Source organism: Pleurodeles waltl, chromosome 7 (genome assembly GCF_031143425.1).
Source record: "Pleurodeles waltl isolate 20211129_DDA chromosome 7, aPleWal1.hap1.20221129, whole genome shotgun sequence".
NCBI classification, from domain to species: domain Eukaryota; kingdom Metazoa; phylum Chordata; class Amphibia; order Caudata; family Salamandridae; genus Pleurodeles; species Pleurodeles waltl.
Window position 1 is genome coordinate 1,489,007,313 of NC_090446.1, and position 22,131 is coordinate 1,489,029,443.

At 44.7% G+C, this 22,131-nt stretch overlaps 1 protein-coding gene across 2 annotated transcripts in view; it reads right to left on the reverse strand.

Annotated features, from left to right (window-relative positions):
* The window catches only part of LOC138246555 (sialic acid-binding Ig-like lectin 13), a 170,005-nt gene that overhangs the window by 27,085 nt on the left and 120,789 nt on the right, over positions 1-22,131 (reverse strand). For both annotated transcript variants that reach the window (XM_069201228.1, XM_069201229.1), the window contains one exon: positions 21,347-21,394. In XM_069201228.1, coding sequence (XP_069057329.1) covers positions 21,347-21,394 — 48 coding nt within the window. The remainder of the gene's footprint in view (positions 1-21,346; positions 21,395-22,131) is intronic.

Consider the following 22,131-nt stretch of genomic DNA (forward strand, 5'->3'; position numbering starts at 1 on the left):
TGTCTCCCACTCTATCCTTATCCAATGACTGCACAAAGCTGGCCCCAAGGTCCCAGACTTTGCTGGATTAGCTCCTTCCAGACAAACCACACCCAGTTGGTCAGCCTGGCCCCTTCACCTTAGACACCATCAACCTCATCTGCAGAGTTCCACAAGAATCCTCACTAAGCCCAGCTCTGTACAACCCATACATAACCTGATTCACAAGCATCATCCACACCTACATAATCAACAACATAGTCTATGATGATGCTGTCCTGATCAAACTCTCCCTGTCTGACAAGATACCAGACATCTGGCCGCATTTCTTCACCTATATGACCAAAGTCACCAGATGGATGAAAACCCACCTCCTCAAGCTCAACACATGCAAGAGGAAAGTAATAATCCTTGGCAAAGACACTTCTTGGCCTGCCAAGCTCTAACCCACATAACGCCCACCAACCCATTTAGAGAACCTTGGAATAGTGATCAGCAACCAACTCCCCATGACCAGCCAAGTGAATGCAGTCTCATTCTCCACACACTCAAGATTCTCAAGAAGATCTTCCTCCACACACTCAAGATGCTCAAGAAGATCCTCAAATGGCTCCCTACCAACACTCACAGAAGCATCACCCAAGCCCTCATCACCAGCAATCTGGGCTTAACTGACCTGAAGGATCCAAATCATACAAAGCTCAGAAGCCAGGCTCCCCTTTAACCTCCCACGCCACACTCGCATCTCTCCGCACCTCAAAGAGCTCCATTGGCCCCACATACCTCAACAACCACATAACCTTGCACAAACTTACCAGACACTTCCACTCAGCCTGACTCTTACGCATACCCAACAGACACATACGCAGAACAAGTTCATGGCTTCTCTTAACTAGATCCTAAAGCCTGGAACGATCCGGACCTGCACACCAGAACCTCTTCCTCAGTTCTTGAATTCTGCACAAAAGAGGATACTTGGCTCTTCAGCTAGCCCTGATGTTGGCATGGCCCATACAGCTTCCGATTCAGTGCCAAGATACCATCTTGGGTGAGTTGTGCACTGCACAACTACACATAACATAACATATGGTACCATTTACAAAAGTTCCATTTTAGGCCGAGACCTGTAATAGAAATAAGGTGAATTGGGAGGCCAGGCACCTTGAGCTTCACACTCTGGGCCATTCTAAGAAAAAGCTGCGAGGTCTGCAAGACTTTTGGGATGTGCCCACTTCAGGCCAAGGAATGTCCGGTATCAGAAGTTACTGAGGTCATTTGGTTGTCTTGCTGTATTCCTGCACTCTATCAGTTAAGGCTGACTGTCTCGCTGAAGAAAAAACAGAGCCCATCCACCCCACAAGTTAAGTGGTGGACTTCTGGCCAAGCACCTGGAAGGGACATAGCAAGGCTCCGAAGCTGCTTCCTTGGCCGAGAATGTTGTCAAGGGCTCAGTGACTGGTGTTTAAAAGTAAAGATTAGATTTTAGCTTCTGGGTATTTTTTCTGGCTATTTTAGCAGTAATTCAAAAGGAGCAGCTGCTCTGTACGCTTTCAGATATAGACGTCTGTGTTGCTGAGCAGCATTTCTCTCACCAAAGACTTTACTCAGAACAGCTGCCGCTTCTATTTACTATGTGAATATGGTCTGCAGTGCAGTGAGGTGAGTAACTGTAATTTTTGAGTGTATTTGCAATGTGTGTGAAAATACGTACGTAGAAAGCAAAGTTAGTGAAGAGAGTGGAACATTGTTTTATCACCTGCTTTTGAATACAGAAAAGTTATGAATGATATGTATTTCTTCCACTGCTATGCTAAAAGATACCAAGTTTGTTGCTATAATATGAGAAAATAAATATTTGTGAGTGTAGCATGCAAATAGTTTGATTGCATTTTAGAGAATCTATGTGAGAAGTTATATGATAGTGTTTAGAATTTCATTCTTCTTTTATTGCAAAATAGTGTTCTGGTGGACATTGTCGTCCTGCCTTGCCCATGGAGTGAATGATGGGGTTTAGTGATGCAGTGTAACAGTAGTATTTACACTGTATGGTGAGTATTTTAGCAATGGCTACAGCTGAGCACTATGTGTCATTCCTGAATGTTACAAGAACTGCAGGTGTGCAGCAACTGCAAATCACAATATACCCTGTTGTGTTGGGTTCAGTGAGGCTTGAAGGAAACCTGCTGTGTTATGACCATGAAGACTTTTATGTAATTAGTCAATGTTAAATGACACCCATTGTGCACTACTAGAGTAAGGGCTGAAATACACTTCTATTATTGATGAGATGCACAGGTTATGGGTTAAATTTAGAGTTAAAAATAACTGTTGTGTATTGCCTTCATGTTATTCACAAAATGCTTTGTTATAGGATGAGTGAGGGTTGAAAGATAGCTGTTGGTTCCTGAGAGACCTATATAGGCAGAGTGAGGGTTGAAACACAACCATTTCTGTGTTTCACTTGAACGGTTGGCTTGTGCCTGGTTGAGTGATTGGTGGTGTGTTAAGCTCCTGGGTGGAATATGCTTGATACAGGTCTTGGAACAGGATTCTGCATCTCCCTGATAGTTCTTTGTGTAGGCTCTTGTCACATGTTTTCTGTGTTTCCAAAAAAGGGAGATGTTTTGTGTCTTGCTTTGCATGTGTTCTATGTGGGCATTCTCCACCATGACTATGGATGGATGGATGTTGCTACGTCACTCGAGAGTTGTGTGACAATTACATCATTTGCTGTGCAGGGAAGTCCCATGGTCCTGGAGGATATTCTGTAGATACATACGTGTAGCCAGTAACTAAACCTGGTAGTTCCTGTACCAATCCTGATGTGTAAATAAAGATGCTACCTGTTTGAACTCTGGGGTCCAGAATGGTTACAGAGCACAATGGACTTCACTACAGCATGCTAGTTTCCAGAGGTGATACGCAATCAAAGCAACCTGTGCCGATCCTGTGTGAGGACCTTTACTAATCACTTAGCTACTATCAAGTAAACATTGGCTAATAAATCTCTTTAAAGTATTTAGTGAACACTAAATTAATCTTTTCCAAACATATTTGCCCTTAGTTTGGGCCAATTGGGAAACTTTAAAGGGTAACGGAAGTCAATGTTTAGTGATGACCTTTGAGCCAATAAAATTGAAATTCGAAGACTTTCTCCTCACAGATGTTATTAAAATATGGTGCAATTCTTTGTTCAGGTACACACTTTCTGGCAAAAGAAATTGTTTCACACGGTGCATCTTCTGTTTCACTGAGATGAAAGCTCCCTCGATACTAACTCCACCCATCCTTAGATGTCCAAGTTCAACATATTTTAGTTCAAATCCGACCTCAAACTTGAAACCCAACGTCTTCTGACCTTATGTTCGGCCATTTCCAGTGTTCTGTCACGGACAAGCAACCTAAAAGGTAACAGGTATTACAACAGCTGTTCAAAGGCAAAGTAAGTTTGAAATGGTAGGAGTTATAGCCAGGGGCAATGATGCCTTTTTTTCAAGCAACTCAGCATAGTTTAACTATTCTTTAACTTATATTCTCAAACTAGTAGAAGGATTGTTGATTATAAAACTCAGATTGTGCCACTAAATCTTTCAGACTAGTTGAACAAGACACTGTGGGCCGTATTTATACTCCGTTTGCACCGAATTAGCGTCGTTTTTTTCGACGCAAATTCGGCGCAAAACTAACGCCATATTTATACTTTGGCGTTAGACGCGTCTAGCGCCAAAGTATGGGCAAATAGCGTCATTTTTTTGCGTGAACGCCTTCCTTGCGTTAATGAGATGCAAGGAAGGCGTTCCCGTCTAAAAAAATGACGGCGACGCAAATGCGTCGTATTTATACTCCCGGGCAAAAGTCACGCCCGGGAGGTGGCGGGTCAAAAAACCCCGCATTTGCGCCACTATTTAACGCCTGGGTCAGGGTAGGCGTTAAGGGGCCTGTGGGCTCAAAATGAGCCCACAGGTGCCCTCCCCTGCCCCCAGGGACCCCCCCTGCCACCCCTGCCCACCCCAGGAGGACACCCAAGGATGGAGGGACCCACCCCAGGGACATTCAGGTAAGTTCAGGTAAGTATAATTTTTTATATTTTTTAATTTTTTTTGGGTGGCATAGGGGGGTCTTATTTGTGCCCCCCTACATGCCACTATGCCCAATGACCATGCCCAGGGGACATAAGTCCCCTGGGCATGGCCATTGGGCAAGGGGGCATGACTCCTGTCTTTACTAAGACAGGAGTCATTTAAATGGCGTCTGGGCGTCGAAAATAATGGCGCAAATCGGGTTGAGGCGATTTTTTTGCCTCAACCTGACTTGCCCCATTTTAAGACGCCCTAACGCCATTTTCCCCCTACGCCGGCGCTGCCTGGTCTACGTGGTTTTTTTCCACGCACACCAGGCAGCGCCGGTCTGCTAGCGCCGGCTAACGCCATTCCATAAATACGGCGCCCGCATGGCGCTTCAGAATGGCGTTAGACGGCGCTAAATTTTTTGACGCTAAACTGCGTTAGCGCAGTTTAGCGTCAAAAAGTATAAATATGGGCCTGTGATTTAGGATTCATAGCACCGAGAAAAGCAAATATGGTGAGGTCAGAAGCACAACATTTGATGTCACCTGCATCAAACACAACTTGCCCAAAGCCACCCACACACAGCACAGCCCTTCACTCAAACTACTCTTCATAAGCACTCACACACAACAAAGTTTGCTTACACTTATGAGCACTACCACTCTCCCTTAGCCAGTTGAGAGGAACAAAACTTGCTGAAAACCTCCCTAGTAAAAGTGTCTCTCAATTTTACAACTGCCCTCACCCATAGCTACTTGTGCAACTAGATTCACCCTTACCCACTCTCTTGCAACACCTCTATTAGGTAAAGGCAACAAACACCATGACAATAAAAGGTAGAAACTTGTCAGAGTCCGAATCTATGTATCAGCTTCGTTAGAGAAGATCAATAGACAAAGATGCAAATATATTCAGAGATTACTATTTCCATATTACATCAGATCTTGATTTTCTAGAACCTGTTTCCAAACAAATGTAATACTAGGGCTAAATTGTCTTCTTGTCTCAACGAAACAACCTCAAACACAGCAGAAACCAATTAAAGCATATATGGTGATGTAATTATAATTAGAACACTATAATGTTGGAAGCGCCACTGAAGACAGTGGAGTGCTTCGGGCTTCTAATAGCCAGTAGAAGTTCGGAGCGCCAACATTCCAATATCTTCATTCATAGCTGTTGTTGTGAACAAAGGAGTCATGGAGCCTGAGGGGATTTCAATCCCTTCAGGCTACATGAGGCCTTTGTTTTATTTATTAGAACATTCTGCCCTCTTGTGGCAAAACTTTGTAATAGCCTTATAGCCCTCCATAGCTGGGCCATACCAACATTAAAGTCCCGCTCCTTTGTGAAAGGCCCTCGCTTTGGGCTTGAGCCTTTTTACACTGGAGCGGGCCTTTAATGGCCAGTATAGCCCACTATTGAGTGGTATAAGGCTATATATTTAAGTCAAATATGAATATAATAAACCCTCTTGATCTACAAAAAAACAATGTATACCAGTCGTCAAAACTAGAATTTCTCAAGAATTGTGCCCACAAAACACACACAAAATGGATTTTTTAATGTCCTCTTGGAACAGTCCTATTCCTTGCCATCTCTTGACTCTAAATATATTTCCCTTGAATTGTGTGATGTTTTAGGTTTCACTCCAAAATTAGAACTATTTGTGATCGTTTTGCCAAAGAATTCTAAATAGCAATGTACAGACACTGACATTATAATAAAGTTTTCTACTCTCCTTTTGTCAGATTTTTACCTTTTAGACTCAGAGACACTTCTTCAAGCACCTGATCACTGTAAATTTGGTTCTACTCTTCATCCGATACCAGCTCATTTCTTCTCTAAAATTAAATGTACCATTGTACATCTGGGTACAGCCCGAATATGGTTTCAGTGGCTCCTAGAACAGAGACAGCCCTTTCTCTTTTCAAGACAAGAAAGTAGGATTGGATCCCACCAAATGCTTTCACTTCCACTGAATTACTCTTTTACCAGCAGTTACCAAAGTTATTGAAATCCCATATGGCAAAACACCTTTGCCTATTACTGGAGTCAAACAATATTTTTCAGAATGCACAAGTTAGATTTTTCCCAAACAGGACTGAAACTTTTTATTCTTTGAGAGCTAGAAGGCCAGTTTATGGCTGTGGGTGTCAACTACCTGATATTGTTAGAATTATCTGCAGCACTGTACACTGGTGACCACAATTTATTGATTCACAAACTTCACAAAGTTGCATTTGGACAGTGGGTATACCGAAGGTACACATCTTTTCTTTTTGATAGAACAGAAAAGTGTCTCAAACCTTCTTCTTCCACATATCTAAGGGTCTCATTAAGAGTTTGGGAGTTCCACTGCAGGACTTTCAAACTTACGGGAAGGACACCACTGCCATGGAGATGGCATCCCCCCTGCCCTATTACAATGTTCCTGCCAGTCTCCCCAGCGGGAACATAACAATAGAGTGTTCCTGCCGGTCAGACTGGCAGAAACAGTGCTACGAAATATAACTTGCCTCCCTTAAAGGAGCAGAGTTCTATCTCGTAGCACAAAAGGTCTGACCAGCACCCTCATTATGCACACTGTTTACTGACAGTCTGCATTCAGATGGTGCTGGGCAGGAGGGTCCCTGCACTCCCCATGCCATTGGCCATAGGCCATAGGCCCCCAGCACACCCTCACTGCCAGCCTTTCCATGCCGGTCAGACCGCCATAGAAATGCTGGCAGTGAGGAGAGTTGTAATCAGCCATGCAGCACTGAGTTCAGCGCCGCTCTGGCTTAGTACAACTCTCACCGCCGCCATCCCTTGGGAACCATCTTCCTGGCAGGGACGGCGGTACTCTGGCTAGTCTGCCCGCCAGCGGTGTCATTGGGTGGTTGGACTGCTTGGAGTGCGGCGGTCCAACCGTCAATGCGAGTGTGGCGGTCCAACCGTCAATGCGAGTGTGGCGGTCCAACTGTCAATGCGAGTGTGGCGGTCCGACCGTCAATGCGAGTTTGGCGGTCCTCAGACCACAACGCTCATAATGAGGCCATAAACCGTTTCACTGTGGTATCCCACACTATTTGCCACCATCTTCATATTTATTTAATTCAGAAGTCAAATTCTTTTGCCCCTATCATATGATCTCATGGGCTCGGACGATACAGTTACACTGTTGACACCCAAATATGAGTTAGACTCAGTGACCCATGATAGAGGTTCAATATTTTTGTGATGTCTACTGGAAGGCAGAGAGTGGTTTCGACACCACTGTCGTAAGTTAAACAAAAACAAAACAGATGATCTTGTAATTGGGAAAGGTCCTTCACCTTGGCATTTCTCTTTATGGCCTTCCAGTCTTGGTCTATGCCCCCTGCCAGCAAATTTGATGTAAGACCTGAAAGTCCACATTTAGCCAACCTTAGAGATGGAGAACAGCAGGTTGAGACTGTGGTTTTCATTTGTTCCTTTATGACAATAAACTCTTATTTCTCTTTTTTGTACCTGAAAATTACCAGCATGTAGCAAGATCAGCCATGACAGGTTACAGATTATATTAATACAATGGTTTATTTTTAAGGATTAAGACTAAATTAATCCTGTTTTGAGCTGTGGAAAATCAAGTGTCTCGCTTAACTTCTTTGGCACCTCACTATTGCGATTTCACCCTTTCACCAATTTCACCTTTTCACTGGCTTCCCACCGAAGCTGTCTACATCTTTAAAGTGCTCTGAATTGTTCATCACATGCTCCAAATGTTATTTGCCAACACCACAGGCCGTACCATCCTGATGGAAATCATGATCTTTCTTCTGCAAACTATTAATCATCCTCAGAAGAAGAAAAATTCACCAAGGCGGTCCAAACATTTTCCATTCTAGCTGCAAAGTTGTGGAATTTTCTTTATTATCACCCCAGAACTATTATATCACACGTTCTCTAGAAGGAAGCCAATTCTTGAGCTAATTAGTATATCTTCTTTAGACTCTCTATTTGGTTATTAATAGTACCAAGACGAACTAGGTGATAGTATGCTCTACATATGCTTCAAACACAACTTCTTATCTGGTGGCTTTCATTACAGTCATCCATAGTCACTCTCATGCAACACCACTTGCCCGCAACAACTCATTTACATAATCCATCACCTACAGCATCTTACTCAAAGCAAACTTCACCTGTTCATCTACACTTCCTCACAGTTGCTCAGTCACACTTTACTACTCATCCTTGGCCATTTACTCACAATATACTAACATAAACAAGCATCCATAAGCACTTCCTTCAGACACCTAGTGCTAGCGCAAGTGTATTAAAAAATATATATTATTTAGTGTTCACGTATTCTGAATAATGGGTTTGTGTAGATAATATAATAACGTAGAAAAATAATGCATGCATTTCAAAATGTGATTACGATGAGTGGCAGCGAATGTTCACAAAGTGCACTTATTAATATTCCAATACTATGAAATGTTGTATGTATGTTTTGACTAATGTAATAATATGTCATATTACGGGTTATGCATTATGTTTTAGCTTTATTAATTGTAGACCTTAAGTTAGCGAAGGTCTTGGCCTACTTGCCAGGCCTCATGTCAAAGCTGTATTTCTTAACGTTTAATAAATGGCTGTCCTAGAGAGTTAAACTGTGATTTTCCATTTGCATTGTTTAAATGTGCGTGCTCATAACTGAAAGTTTCTCATGAGAACCGACTGCTAGAAGATGGTGTTCTTGCGAATGTAACATTTTGTGCGTAATGTATGCAAGACTGACTTTCTCAGGAGGAGAACAATGGAGATACTGACTGGAGTAGAAGCTGCAACAATATTGTTACCTGACAAGCCGGATGATGAGGACATTGCAGGACAACCAATCAACGACATGTGAATGGAGAGATAGTAGAATTCATAGATTTGGAGTTTTAGTATTATTGGCCAAAGTGTGAACATGCAATTAATTGACCAAAAAGGATTTGTTAAATAGTTTTACTGGTTTTGATTTAACAAGACTACTCTGAGAGAAGACAGCGTCATTGCCCATTTTGTTGCTGGCTAAAAGGTCAATATTTTCTTGTGTGTCTTGACAAGAGACGTGCTTAACTTTAATGCTTGAAGACTTTGCGTTTTCTGAACTTTGATGCTGAATCCTGATGCCTTGCTGATCGACTGATGTCCTCAGGATGAGGACTGACTCTGCTTGCTGATCCACACTTGAGGATAGATATTCTGAATTCGACTGTTGATTATTATGTCTATTTGCTTTTCCTTTCTAGGTACCTACTGCACTGTTTTGATAGAGCCATAGTTAGATGTTTTTCCAAATTTGTGTTACTAAATTGTTTTGCATGAAGCCCAGCATGCTGATGCTATTCTGATGTTAGTTAAGAATCCTTATTAATGAAATTGTGCTAATAGGTAAAAATGCTTGATGAATTTCTCTGCTGAATTAGAATGTATGGAATCACTTTGTTTCAGTTGACTTTGTTATTAATTTGCACCACAACCTTAGAATGTGTCATAGTTCAAGTTTTGATTAGATTACGTTTCTTCTGCCACTTTGGACAGCCAGTATTATTTCTGTATGTGTTTTATTTGATATTGAGATTAATCTACATGACCTTAGCATTGTTAATATAGGGAAATAAATATTCTAACTTTTACAAAAAGGTGTGGTTATTCATGACTGAAAGGTCATGGTGCGTGGCAATTACTGACTCTATTGATTATTACTGACATGGATTGTTGTTGATTATTGATGTTGTGCATTGGTTGTGCGTCCCCTTCGAAGTTTACTTATTAGGGTCAGACGTGCTAGCACTAGCACAGATTATCTCATGCTTAACAAGATTTGACCACCACATGCAGCACTGCTCACACACAAAGACTTGGACACAAAATCACACACACTGTAACTTGGCACACCACCACACACAATCACTTACAATGGAAGAAACTTAGGGCCAGATGTACGAAGCATTTTTCAAGTTGCAAACAGGCCAATTAGCTGAATCGACCCATTTGTGACTTGAAAAAATGCAGTTTGAGATGTACAAAGCCCAAACTGCGATTCGGTAACTTGTTACCGAATCGCAGTTTGGGTTTTGCGATTCGGTATTAGGAAGGGGCGTGACAACGGCGTCCCTTCCTAATACCGAATCTAGATGGTATGTATGATTGTCTTGTGACCGCTAATGCGGTTGCAAAACAATTGCAGTTAGCACCAGTTTCAAACTGGTGCTAATCCATTCGCAAACGGGAAGGGGTCCCCATGGGACCCCTTTCTCTTTGTGGATGGCAGCAAAAATTTATTCCAGAGCTGCCAGTGGTCGCACGGACCACTGCCTGCTCTAAAAAAAATGAAAAGAAAACTTTCATTTTGTTTTTGAAATGCATCTCGTTTTCCTTTAAGGAAAACGTGCTGCATTTCAAAAACAAAAAACTGCTTTATTTAAAAGCAGTCACAGACATGGTGGTCTGCTGTCTCCAGCAGGCCACCATCCATGTGAGGGCGGCCATTCCCAATGGGGTCGCAAATTGCAACCTACCTCATGAATATAAGGGCCAGATGTAGGTAGGTTTCCTTTTGCGAGGTGCAAATTGCGAGTCCCAGCGACTCGCAATTTGCACCTCGCAAAAGGAAATGCAGAAAGGTGTCTCAGACACCTTCTGCGAGTCGCTAAGGGGTCGCAAAGACCCACCTCATTATTATTAATGAGGTGGGTCGCAATTTGCGACCCCATAGCGATTCAGGGCATTCACGGGGATGGTGGCCTGCTGGGAAAAGCAGACCACCATGTCCATGACTGCTTTTAAATAAAGCAGTTTTTTTTTTTTCAAAGTGCAACCCGTTTTCCTTAAAGGAAAATGAGCTGCACTTTGAAAAAAAAAAACCAAACCTTTAGTTTCGGTATTTTTCAGGGCAGGTAGTGGTCCATTGGACCACTGCCTGCCTTGAAATTTTTTTTTTGGTGCCAGACACAAAGGGGAAGGGGTCCCATGGGGACCCCTTCCTGTTTGCGCCTGGGTTACCATCCACTTCAAGTGGATGGTAACTGCGCTTTCATTTGCGACCACAATCGCGGTCGCAAATGAAAATACATACCATTGCGACTCGCAAATAGGAAGGGAACGCCCCTTCCTATTTGCGACTCGGAAATGCATTTTGGGAGTCGGTTCCGACTCGCAAAATGCATTTCTACATATCAAAGTGGCTTTAGCGACTCGCAAACAGCGATTTTCGCAGTTTGCGACTCGCTAAAGCTTTGCTACATCTGGCCCTAAATGAGGTGGGTCATTTGCAACCCCATTCGGGAATCGCAAACAGTGTTAAGTACAGTGTTGTACATCCGGTTTTGCGAGTCGCAAACTCCGAGTCGCTAAGACTCCCAGTTTGCGAGTCACAAAACCGGATCTTTGTACATGTGCCCCTTAGAGTTTAAGTGCCGCATGTTATAAACAACCTCCTACACTGTTAACACTATTGGGGTGTGTTGTAAACTGGCAAAAATGCTATTAAATTGAGGTAATTAGACATTAGGTCTAGGAAAATCAGAGTTCATTAAATCAATATTATTTCTTGCATCAGTTATTATCTTGCAGCAAGGAAGATCTTGCATCTAAAAATCTTCTGTGGATGTTTCACTGTAGTTCCAAACAAATTTCCTAAATTCTTAAGTGGAGTCAGATTCCATCATAAAAAATGTCCAATCATATTTTGGGGACGAATCTGCTTCATCAGGTCCACATTATTTTAGTTGGCAGCTGTCTCCTTTTTCTGCAGCATGTCCCAGTTCCTCGATCATGTTAAAGAACGTAGATCTCTTGCTACCAACCACAAAGAATATTTATCATGAGAATGGCCCCAATGTTTGGTCAGTAAGGACAAATGTTCGAGGATTGGGATTTTCACATTGATAATCTATTATTCTAGGGAAATTAATATGTGTTTGGGTTGAAAAAGTAGATAGCTACCATGCACAAGCACCACCGTTAGCCCAGAGTGATTGATGTTCATTTCTGTTTGAATACAACTGCTCACATTCCCATAGCTACTCTCATCACCACTCATTCACAACCATTTTCTCAACAGCACTCACACAAAGCAACACATATGCTACACTGTTCATCCAATCAGTAACATGCAATGCCACTCACAACGCATCACTCACATGAAACACCCATATACACAGTCACAGGCAAAACCACATGTACTCATGTGCACCAGCACCTGCACTGGCCCACAGTTATTCATAAACCTACAGCCACTTGTAACATCACTCATTGAGAAAAACGTGCATAATACTCCTTACCAACATATCCATCACCACTTGACACAGATGTGCATGTAATGATACAGGCTATCATCTATTTGCATGTCCACAGTTGTTGCAAATACTACTGACTCAAAGGACCACTCACACAGATATATTTGTTTGGACAAAGCTCACAATTTGACTAATCAACATTCATCAACATCTTTTGCTCATAACATCACGTTGTACTCTCTGAACGCAACTCTGTGTGTATCCATGTGGATCTCTGTGTATTATCTATGCTTATATGTGACATCATATTTAACTGTTTGTTCATCCAAACATATCACAAACCTTACACCCATTAAAACAAATAATTCTGTCATATCCTTTGCTCTGAAAAGGAAAAAACTAACTAAAAGGCAGTGTTTTCTCTTTGCAGAGACAAGAAAATTCAGGAGAAGGGGCTTAGCCTGCACAATACCTGAATGCTGGCAAATAAAATAGGATAGGTTGGGGAAGTGATAAGGAAACTGGACATGACATGAACTGGGAAAGAATGCAAAAGAGGCAGGCACTTACTATCCACTGCACACTGAGCCAACAGGGATTAAATTAGTAGAAGTTCACAGGAGGAGTACAGTTGGAGGCAGTCAGCTGGATGCAAGGAATAAACCAGGTTTCTAGGAATCGGGGAGCCACCAATGGACCAAACATTTGAACTGAGACTGGGAAGGGGCAGACAGGAAAACCAGAAAGCACAGGAAGTTATACAGAAAAGACTGTAGAGATGTTCGTATCAAAGACAAGTGAGAGAAAAGCTCTGATTGTATTTATGAAATGGTCTCTAATAAATGTAGACAGGACATGATGCAGGCAGGGCTTTGCAACAGAAAGGACTACAAGGACCTTGATGCATCAGGATGGTGGTGCAAAAGCTTGAAGTGGATTGTGAAGTACAGCTAGGGTTGCAAGGTGTAAAAGAGTGTGCTGTCATGTACTGGTGTAACAGATGCACCCGATAGGGCCCACATAAGTACCTAGTGAGAGAATGGCACAATCCCAACAAATACTACACCTAAAATTAATCAAACCTATTGGCACGCCATCATATGTTTTCTATTTGGTTCAGTGTTGTTTCAAAACAACATTACCATTCTCTTTTCCATTCTGACATATGATTCCAAACAAGATAATAAAAGCCAAGTGGTTAACTAACAATAACTCTATTCATTGATGCCTTCTCCCAGGAAGCCAGCAGCTGCTGCTTTTATATATAAACTTGATTTTAGTTGAGAAGGTTTTTTTTTTTTAAATATTAGGAACAACTTTCTATTCATCCTCTCTCTTTTAGCGTAAAATGAGCTCACATCAGTCTTAAGAACAGCACATGCACTTAATAACTATCCTTCATTGACATGAATGGACCACAGACTCAATGCAATGAATTTAAAGAAAATGCTTGACATATTTGCACCAAACTGCAAGAGTGCTTGAGTTGCAGACAGGTTGTTTTGTCCAGGAAGGAAGAACCTCCTGCATAAAAACAATCCAAAGAGTATTTTTTTCAATATGCAATGCAGGTTGCCTCATGCATAGTGTTAGAAATGGGGTCTTTGGTTGACAGTCAGGTTACCCCCTGTTCAAGCAAGGACCCTCACTCTAGTTAGGATAAAAGAGAATCACCCTCAGCTAACCCCTGCTTACCCCCTTGGTAGCTTGGCAGAGCAGTAGGCTTAACCTCAGAGTGCTGGGCGTAAAGTATTTGTACCAACACACACAGTAACTTAATGAAAACACTACAAAATGACAAAACACCAGTTTAGAAAAATAGGAAATATTTATCTAGACAAAACAAGACCAAAACGACAAAAATCCAACATACACAAGTCAAGTTATGATTTTTTTAAGGTTTAAAATAAAAAGAGTCTTTAGGTAGTTGTAACACCACACTAGCGCTGCTAGCGTGAAAAATGTACCTGGTTTGCGTCAAAAATAACCCCGCACGGGCGGTGTGCGTCGAAAGTAACCCTGCACGGCTGTGTGCGTCGAAAACAACTCGGCACGGCGGTGCGCGTTGAAAAAGCCAGCCACACGACGATCCGAAAGTCCCGCGGCGCAGGGTGCGATCTCTCAGCCTCCGTCAGCGATGCTGCGCGTCGTTTCTCCTGCTCCGGGCGTCGGTTTTTCGGTCGCGTTTCCTGCGGCGTCGTTTCTCAGCTGCGGAACCGGCGTCGCGTCGTTTTCTCAGCCGCGATCGGATTCGCGTCGATCTTTTCTCCGCACGGTGCTCGGTGCGTGTATTTTTGTCCTTAGGCTGCCAGCCTCTCCTTTCAGGGTCCCAGGAACTGGAAGGGCACCACAGAGCAGAGTAGGGGTCTCTCCAGAGACTCCAGGTGCTGGCAGGAAGAAGTCTTTGCTATCCCTGAGACTTCAATAACAGGAGGCAAGCTCTACATCAAGCCCTTGGAGATTTCTTCTTCAAGATGGAAGGCACACAAAGTCCAGTCTTTGCCCTCTTACTCTGGCAGAAGCAGCACTGCAGGAAAGCTCCACAAAGCACAGTCACAGGCAGGGCAGCACTTGTTCCTCAGCGATCAGCTCTTCTCCAGGCAGAGGTTCCTCTTGGTTCCAGAAGTGTTTCTAAAGTTTGTAAGTTTGGGTGCCCTTCTTATACTCATTTTAGTCTTTGAAGTCACCTTTCTTCAAAGGGGACTCACACCCTCTTGTGAAATCCTGCCTTGCCCAGGCAAGGCCTCAGACACACACCAGGGGGCTGGAGACAGCATTGTCAGAGGCAGGCACAGTCCTTTCAGATGAGAGTGACCACTCCACCCCTCCCTCCTAGCAGAGATGGCTAATCAGGAAATGCAGATCACACCCCAGCTCCCTTTGTGTCACTGTCTGGTGTGAGGTGAAAAACAACCCAACTGTCAAACTGACCCAGACAGGGAATCCACAAACAAGGCAGAGTCACAGAATGGTTTAAGCAAGAAAAGGCTCACTTTCTAAAAGTGGCATTTTCAAACGCACAATCTCAAAATCATCTTTACTAAAAGATGTATTTTTAAATTGTGAGTTCAGGGATCCCAAACTCCACATGTCCATCTCTTCTCTAGGGGAATCTACACTTTAATCATATTTAAAGGTAGCCCCCATATTATCCTATGAGAGAGACAGACCTTGCAACAGTGAAAACGAAATTGGCAGTATTTCACTGTCAGGACATATAAACCACATTACTATATGTCCTACCTTATCCATACACTGCACCCTGCCCTTGGGGCTACCTAGGGCATACCTTAGGGGTGCCTTACATGTAAGGAAAGGGAAGGTTTAGGCCTGGCAAGTGGGTACACTTGCCAAGTCGAATTTACAGTGTAAGAATACACACACAGACACTGCAGTGGCAGGTCTGAGACATGATTACAGAGCTACTTATGTGGGTGGCACAAACAGTGCTGCAGGCCCACTAGTAGCATTTGATTTACAGGCCCTGGCACCTCTAGTGCACCTTACTAGGGACTTACTAGTAAATCAAATATGCCAATCATGGATAAACCACTTACATACAATTTAAACAGGAGAGCATATGCACTTTAGCACTGGTTAGCAGTGGTAAAGTGCTCAGAGTTGAAAAGCCAACAGCAACATGTCAGAAAAATATAGGAGGCAGGAGGCAAAAAAGTCTGGGGATGACCCTGCAAAAGCAAAAGTCCAACACGACCCCCTACCAGCCTAAAGCCAGGGGAGAACAATCAATACCTTGATGTACTTCCCTGATTGGGGCGATAGAACAGGGACCCAGGCCCACAACAGCAGGGGCATGCTCCAGTTCTACGCCTTCCTGACTCCAGTTGGATCCCTCTGTCCATACTCTCAGGGCCCACTAAGCTAACCCATGGGGAACCCTTCTCCACATCTACAGACACCATCTGTGCAACACCTAACTTTACTTTGCTCACAGATGTATTGCAATGGGCAGATAGTACCACCAGGGCCAACACAGTGGTGTTGCCCACTCCACCCCCGGGGTGTGACTCTCGTCCTCCCCCCCCCAGGGGCAACTCTGTCCACCAGGACAGCAAGCCACAGTGGCCCCAGACAACTGTCAGGGATGAGAGCCCGACCTCAGGCCTCTCTAACCACTGTGACTGTGGAGAGTGGGGGGCGGTAGCCCCAGGTGCCTGGCACCCTTTGACCACTCTCTCTTCCACCAGGTCAGGGATGACAACCTGACCCTGGTCCTCCCCTCTGGGGCTCTGTACCCTCCCTGCAGAAGCGGCACCCCCAGAGTCAAAAACTGTCAGGGTGCTTGTAGAAGCAGTCCTGCACAATTCTTCCATCAGTGCAGGGATGTTAACCTGCAACTGATCCTCCAACCTGGGGTCTGTACCTTCAGGTTGGACCAGGGCCAGGGGTGAGGCTTCCCTCCCCCTGCCCTCTCTTCTGGGGTCCTGAACCACCCAACTAGGAGCGGCCCCCCCAGAAGACAACATGGTAGGGGCACTGTTAGCAGTAGCCCCTTCCTCCAGGTCAGGGGGGACACCCTTAACCTGGCCTCCCAATCCAGGGCCTGTACCCACAGACTGGATCACTGCCTGGCAAACCAGGACTTCTTGGGGGGCATACCTACCCCCTACCAGGTCAGAGTTTACCCTCTGAACCTGGTCATCCAACCCAGGGTCACCACCCTGCGGTTGAACCACTGCCTGGCACACCAGGACTTCCTTGGGAGCACACTTACCCCCCATCAGGTCAGAGTTTACCCCCTGAACCTGATCATTCAGCCCAGGGTCACCACCCTGCGGTTGAACCATTGCCTGGCACACCAGGACTTCCAGGGGGGCACACTTACCCCCCTCAAGGGACACACTGTCCCGAAGGGCCACACAAGAGTCTGGCTGGCGCAGGTCTCCTGACCTCTGCCCATCTGACAGAGTCTGGATTCCCCCCAACCCAGAAATGGTCTCACCAAGGTCATTCATGGGGGGCTCTGCTCTCAGAGTTGACCCCTGACCCTCCAGGTTCTCCACTGGGGTCCGCAACCCCCTCTCAACCCTCTGTCTGGACTTCTGCACCCCCTCACTAGGAGTGGTACTGCCAGACACCAGAACTGGTGGGACGCTGGCTACAGCCGCCCCCCCAAGTTCTCCTGACACTGTGGGGTCTCCCTCAACAGATGGCCCTATGGTACAGGCTAGGCTCCCCTCCTGGTGTTCCCGCAGGGAACCCTCCAGGACCTGGGACCGGATCTCGGGCACCTTGGGCCTCAACCCATCCCCATTCCCTCTCCTCTGAGAGTGGACATGGGGTCCCTCACCCATCCCACTACACTGGGACCTACCTGGGACACTACAATCCTTCCCTACCTCACCTGGTTGGGAACTACCTAGACCACTCCTCTCAGGAGCACCCCCAAATGCCTCTTCAGACTCTCTGGTACTCACCCAGAAGTCTGCCTCCATTGTAAGCTCCCTGGGGTCAGAGAACTCACACTCCACCTGGTGTTGGCATAGCTCTGGAAAATAAGGACTAGACATATGCTCTCCAGCAATTACATCACTCAGCCCCTCACATGAATTAACCAAAGTACCCTTCACCCAACCATCCAGTGACTCTGCTTTGAAAAAGCACCCCACATCACCCTCCTGAGACTGGTGAGACAGTACCTGACTGTCCCTGACACTCAACCCACACTCTTCTGGGATGTCTTCACACTCCATAACCAGGACTTCTACCTGGGGGGAACCCCTCTCCCTGTCACTCTCAACTAGAGTCAGTAGAGTGTCCCTCCCACCAGTAGGAATATGACTCCCCATGCCAGTTCCCCAATCCACCTCAGGGACCCTGTGCATCACTGGAGCTACCTCATACCCCTGAACCTCCTGGCGTGTGTTAACTCCCTCCTTCAAGTAGGGCACCACCTCTCTGGGCATGTGTACTTCTGCAGCATCACTGGATATACAATTGTTGCTGCCACCATTCCAGCTGGACTCAGCCCTCATGACTTCCAGCTCTTTCAATTTAAGCTCGTAAGCATAAATCATTTTTTTAATCTCTAAGTCCCTCCTCCTTTCTGCCAGGACTAAGGCTCTCTTCTCCTCGGCCCTCTTAAGCTCTTCCAGACTCCGGATTCGAGCTAGGAGCCTATCATCTCTTTCTGTTCCCTCCTCAGGGCCACTGCCCTCCTCTTTGGAGTAGTCCTCCTCCTCAGAGTAGTTATCCTCCTCAGACTCATTTGGTGGTGTTGCCTGACAACGTTTCAATTCATCCTGAAACAGGGCTGACTCAAGATCCTCCCTTCTGGATTCCTTGTTCACAGCCAGTCCCCTTTCCATGCAGAATGCTTTAAGCTGCCACTTTTTATACATAGATAGGTGCCAGAAATTGACTTCCATTTCTGCAAAGGCTTCACAACCAAAAACCCAAGTCCAAAAATATTAGCAATACTTCCAGGAGGACATCAGAGAACAAAAAGCAGAATCACAAGACAAGTAGTATGTGGTCACGTAGTGGTCTGAGATCAAAAACAGTAGTGTACACTCAATTACTGTATGTCAAGTACAAATACAAGTCCAAATCCCGACCGCTGGTCACCAATGTTAGAAATGGGGTCTTTGGTTGACAGTCAGGTTACCCCCTGTTCAAGCAAGGACCCTCACTCTAGTTAGGATAAAAGAGAATCACCCTCAGCTAACCCCTGCTTACCCCCTTGGTAGCTTGGCAGAGCAGTAGGCTTAACCTCAGAGTGCTGGGCGTAAAGTATTTGTACCAACACACACAGTAACTTAATGAAAACACTACAAAATGACACAACACCAGTTTAGAAAAATAGGAAATATTTATCTAGACAAAACAAGACCAAAACGACAAAAATCCAACATACACAAGTCAAGTTATGATTTTTTTAAGGTTTAAAATAAAAAGAGTCTTTAGGTAGTTGTAACACCACACTAGCGCTGCTAGCGTGAAAAATGTACCTGGTTTGCGTCAAAAATAACCCCGCACGGGCGGTGTGCGTCGAAAGTAACCCTGCACGGCTGTGTGCGTCGAAAACAACTCGGCACGGCGGTGCGCGTTGAAAAAGCCAGCCACACGACGATCCGAAAGTCCCGCGGCGCAGGGTGCGATCTCTCAGCCTCCGTCAGCGATGCTGCGCGTCGTTTCTCCTGCTCCGGGCGTCGGTTTTTCGGTCGCGTTTCCTGCGGCGTCGTTTCTCAGCTGCGGAACCGGCGTCGCGTCGTTTTCTCAGCCGCGATCGGATTCGCGTCGATCTTTTCTCCGCACGGTGCTCGGTGCGTGTATTTTTGTCCTTAGGCTGCCAGCCTCTCCTTTCAGGGTCCCAGGAACTGGAAGGGCACCACAGAGCAGAGTAGGGGTCTCTCCAGAGACTCCAGGTGCTGGCAGGAAGAAGTCTTTGCTATCCCTGAGACTTCAATAACAGGAGGCAAGCTCTACATCAAGCCCTTGGAGATTTCTTCTTCAAGATGGAAGGCACACAAAGTCCAGTCTTTGCCCTCTTACTCTGGCAGAAGCAGCACTGCAGGAAAGCTCCACAAAGCACAGTCACAGGCAGGGCAGCACTTGTTCCTCAGCGATCAGCTCTTCTCCAGGCAGAGGTTCCTCTTGGTTCCAGAAGTGTTTCTAAAGTTTGTAAGTTTGGGTGCCCTTCTTATACTCATTTTAGTCTTTGAAGTCACCTTTCTTCAAAGGGGACTCACACCCTCTTGTGAAATCCTGCCTTGCCCAGGCAAGGCCTCAGACACACACCAGGGGGCTGGAGACAGCATTGTCAGAGGCAGGCACAGTCCTTTCAGATGAGAGTGACCACTCCACCCCTCCCTCCTAGCAGAGATGGCTAATCAGGAAATGCAGATCACACCCCAGCTCCCTTTGTGTCACTGTCTGGTGTGAGGTGAAAAACAACCCAACTGTCAAACTGACCCAGACAGGGAATCCACAAACAAGGCAGAGTCACAGAATGGTTTAAGCAAGAAAAGGCTCACTTTCTAAAAGTGGCATTTTCAAACGCACAATCTCAAAATCATCTTTACTAAAAGATGTATTTTTAAATTGTGAGTTCAGGGATCCCAAACTCCACATGTCCATCTCTTCTCTAGGGGAATCTACACTTTAATCATATTTAAAGGTAGCCCCCATATTATCCTATGAGAGAGACAGACCTTGCAACAGTGAAAACGAAATTGGCAGTATTTCACTGTCAGGACATATAAACCACATTACTATATGTCCTACCTTATCCATACACTGCACCCTGCCCTTGGGGCTACCTAGGGCATACCTTAGGGGTGCCTTACATGTAAGGAAAGGGAAGGTTTAGGCCTGGCAAGTGGGTACACTTGCCAAGTCGAATTTACAGTGTAAGAATACACACACAGACACTGCAGTGGCAGGTCTGAGACATGATTACAGAGCTACTTATGTGGGTGGCACAAACAGTGCTGCAGGCCCACTAGTAGCATTTGATTTACAGGCCCTGGCACCTCTAGTGCACCTTACTAGGGACTTACTAGTAAATCAAATATGCCAATCATGGATAAACCACTTACATACAATTTAAACAGGAGAGCATATGCACTTTAGCACTGGTTAGCAGTGGTAAAGTGCTCAGAGTTGAAAAGCCAACAGCAACATGTCAGAAAAATATAGGAGGCAGGAGGCAAAAAAGTCTGGGGATGACCCTGCAAAAGCAAAAGTCCAACACATAGTAAGAGGAAATTAGTAGTAAAAAAAAAGATTTCTTTCCTCGTTACACCACAACATGTAACTTACAAACCTTTGTAAATCTATAATTGTGTCAAATCTATGGGTGGGTGCACGGGAACCCATATGCTCCATCCATGCAATGCCTCCTTGCCTGAAATGTAAGGTACACAGTGCAAGGTAATTATGCAGCATGATGCAAGGACAACACAAGGGCTTAGTAAATATGGGCTTATGTCTAACAAAAGGACTTAATTTGTGAAGTATGTATACTAGAACACATTATAAAAGGGACCTATGCCTTAGTAAATATAACCCTTAATACTATACCTTGGGGTGATGGGGCCTCGGTATTATTTTCAGTACTTTTGGTGGAGTCTGCAAAAGAAAAAAAAGTTAGGCAAGTTAGGCAAATGACAAGAACAGAGACCTACATGATACCACTTAAGGTGTAGGTGAATTGAACACAGAAGCAGGTAAGGATATCACCATTATGTCAACAAATTTGTTTTAGTTTACAAAACTATCGCTGAATCTGCTCTACATACAAATAGAGGCCTTTGACACCCTCTCTTCAAGCCCTATTATATTCAGGGAAGTAGCAGAAAACAAATATAAATGTAAAGACTTCTCTGATCTAGTTGGTCTTTCAACATGGTGGTTACCAACAAGGATGCCTCTGAACAAAAGGGGCCTATTCACAATTTTGAAGGACGTTCATCAGTGTTACTAGAAAATATTTTTCACCTACCTACGGCGGAGGTTGCTGAGTCACCTATATTTTATGTACGGCGATCTCCCCCGGACTGCAGAGATCTCTGCACACTTACATATATGTTATAGTACTAAATGTGGCAAGGACAGGAGGGAGTGGCTGTAAAATGTGGATTATTTATTACCAATTTTAGGGATTGAGGGATGTCAGCAGGGGTTAAGGGATAGGTTTATGGAGCAACATGCAGCTACCCACAAAGGAGTAAGCATATTCCTATTTACAAACTGCACTTCTAAAGTTACCACAGTCAAAAAACACCCAAAACAGTGGCATATGTACTCCAGCTTAGACCTGGACAATACATGGTCAACCACAGTTACTGCAACATCATTCCATAGAA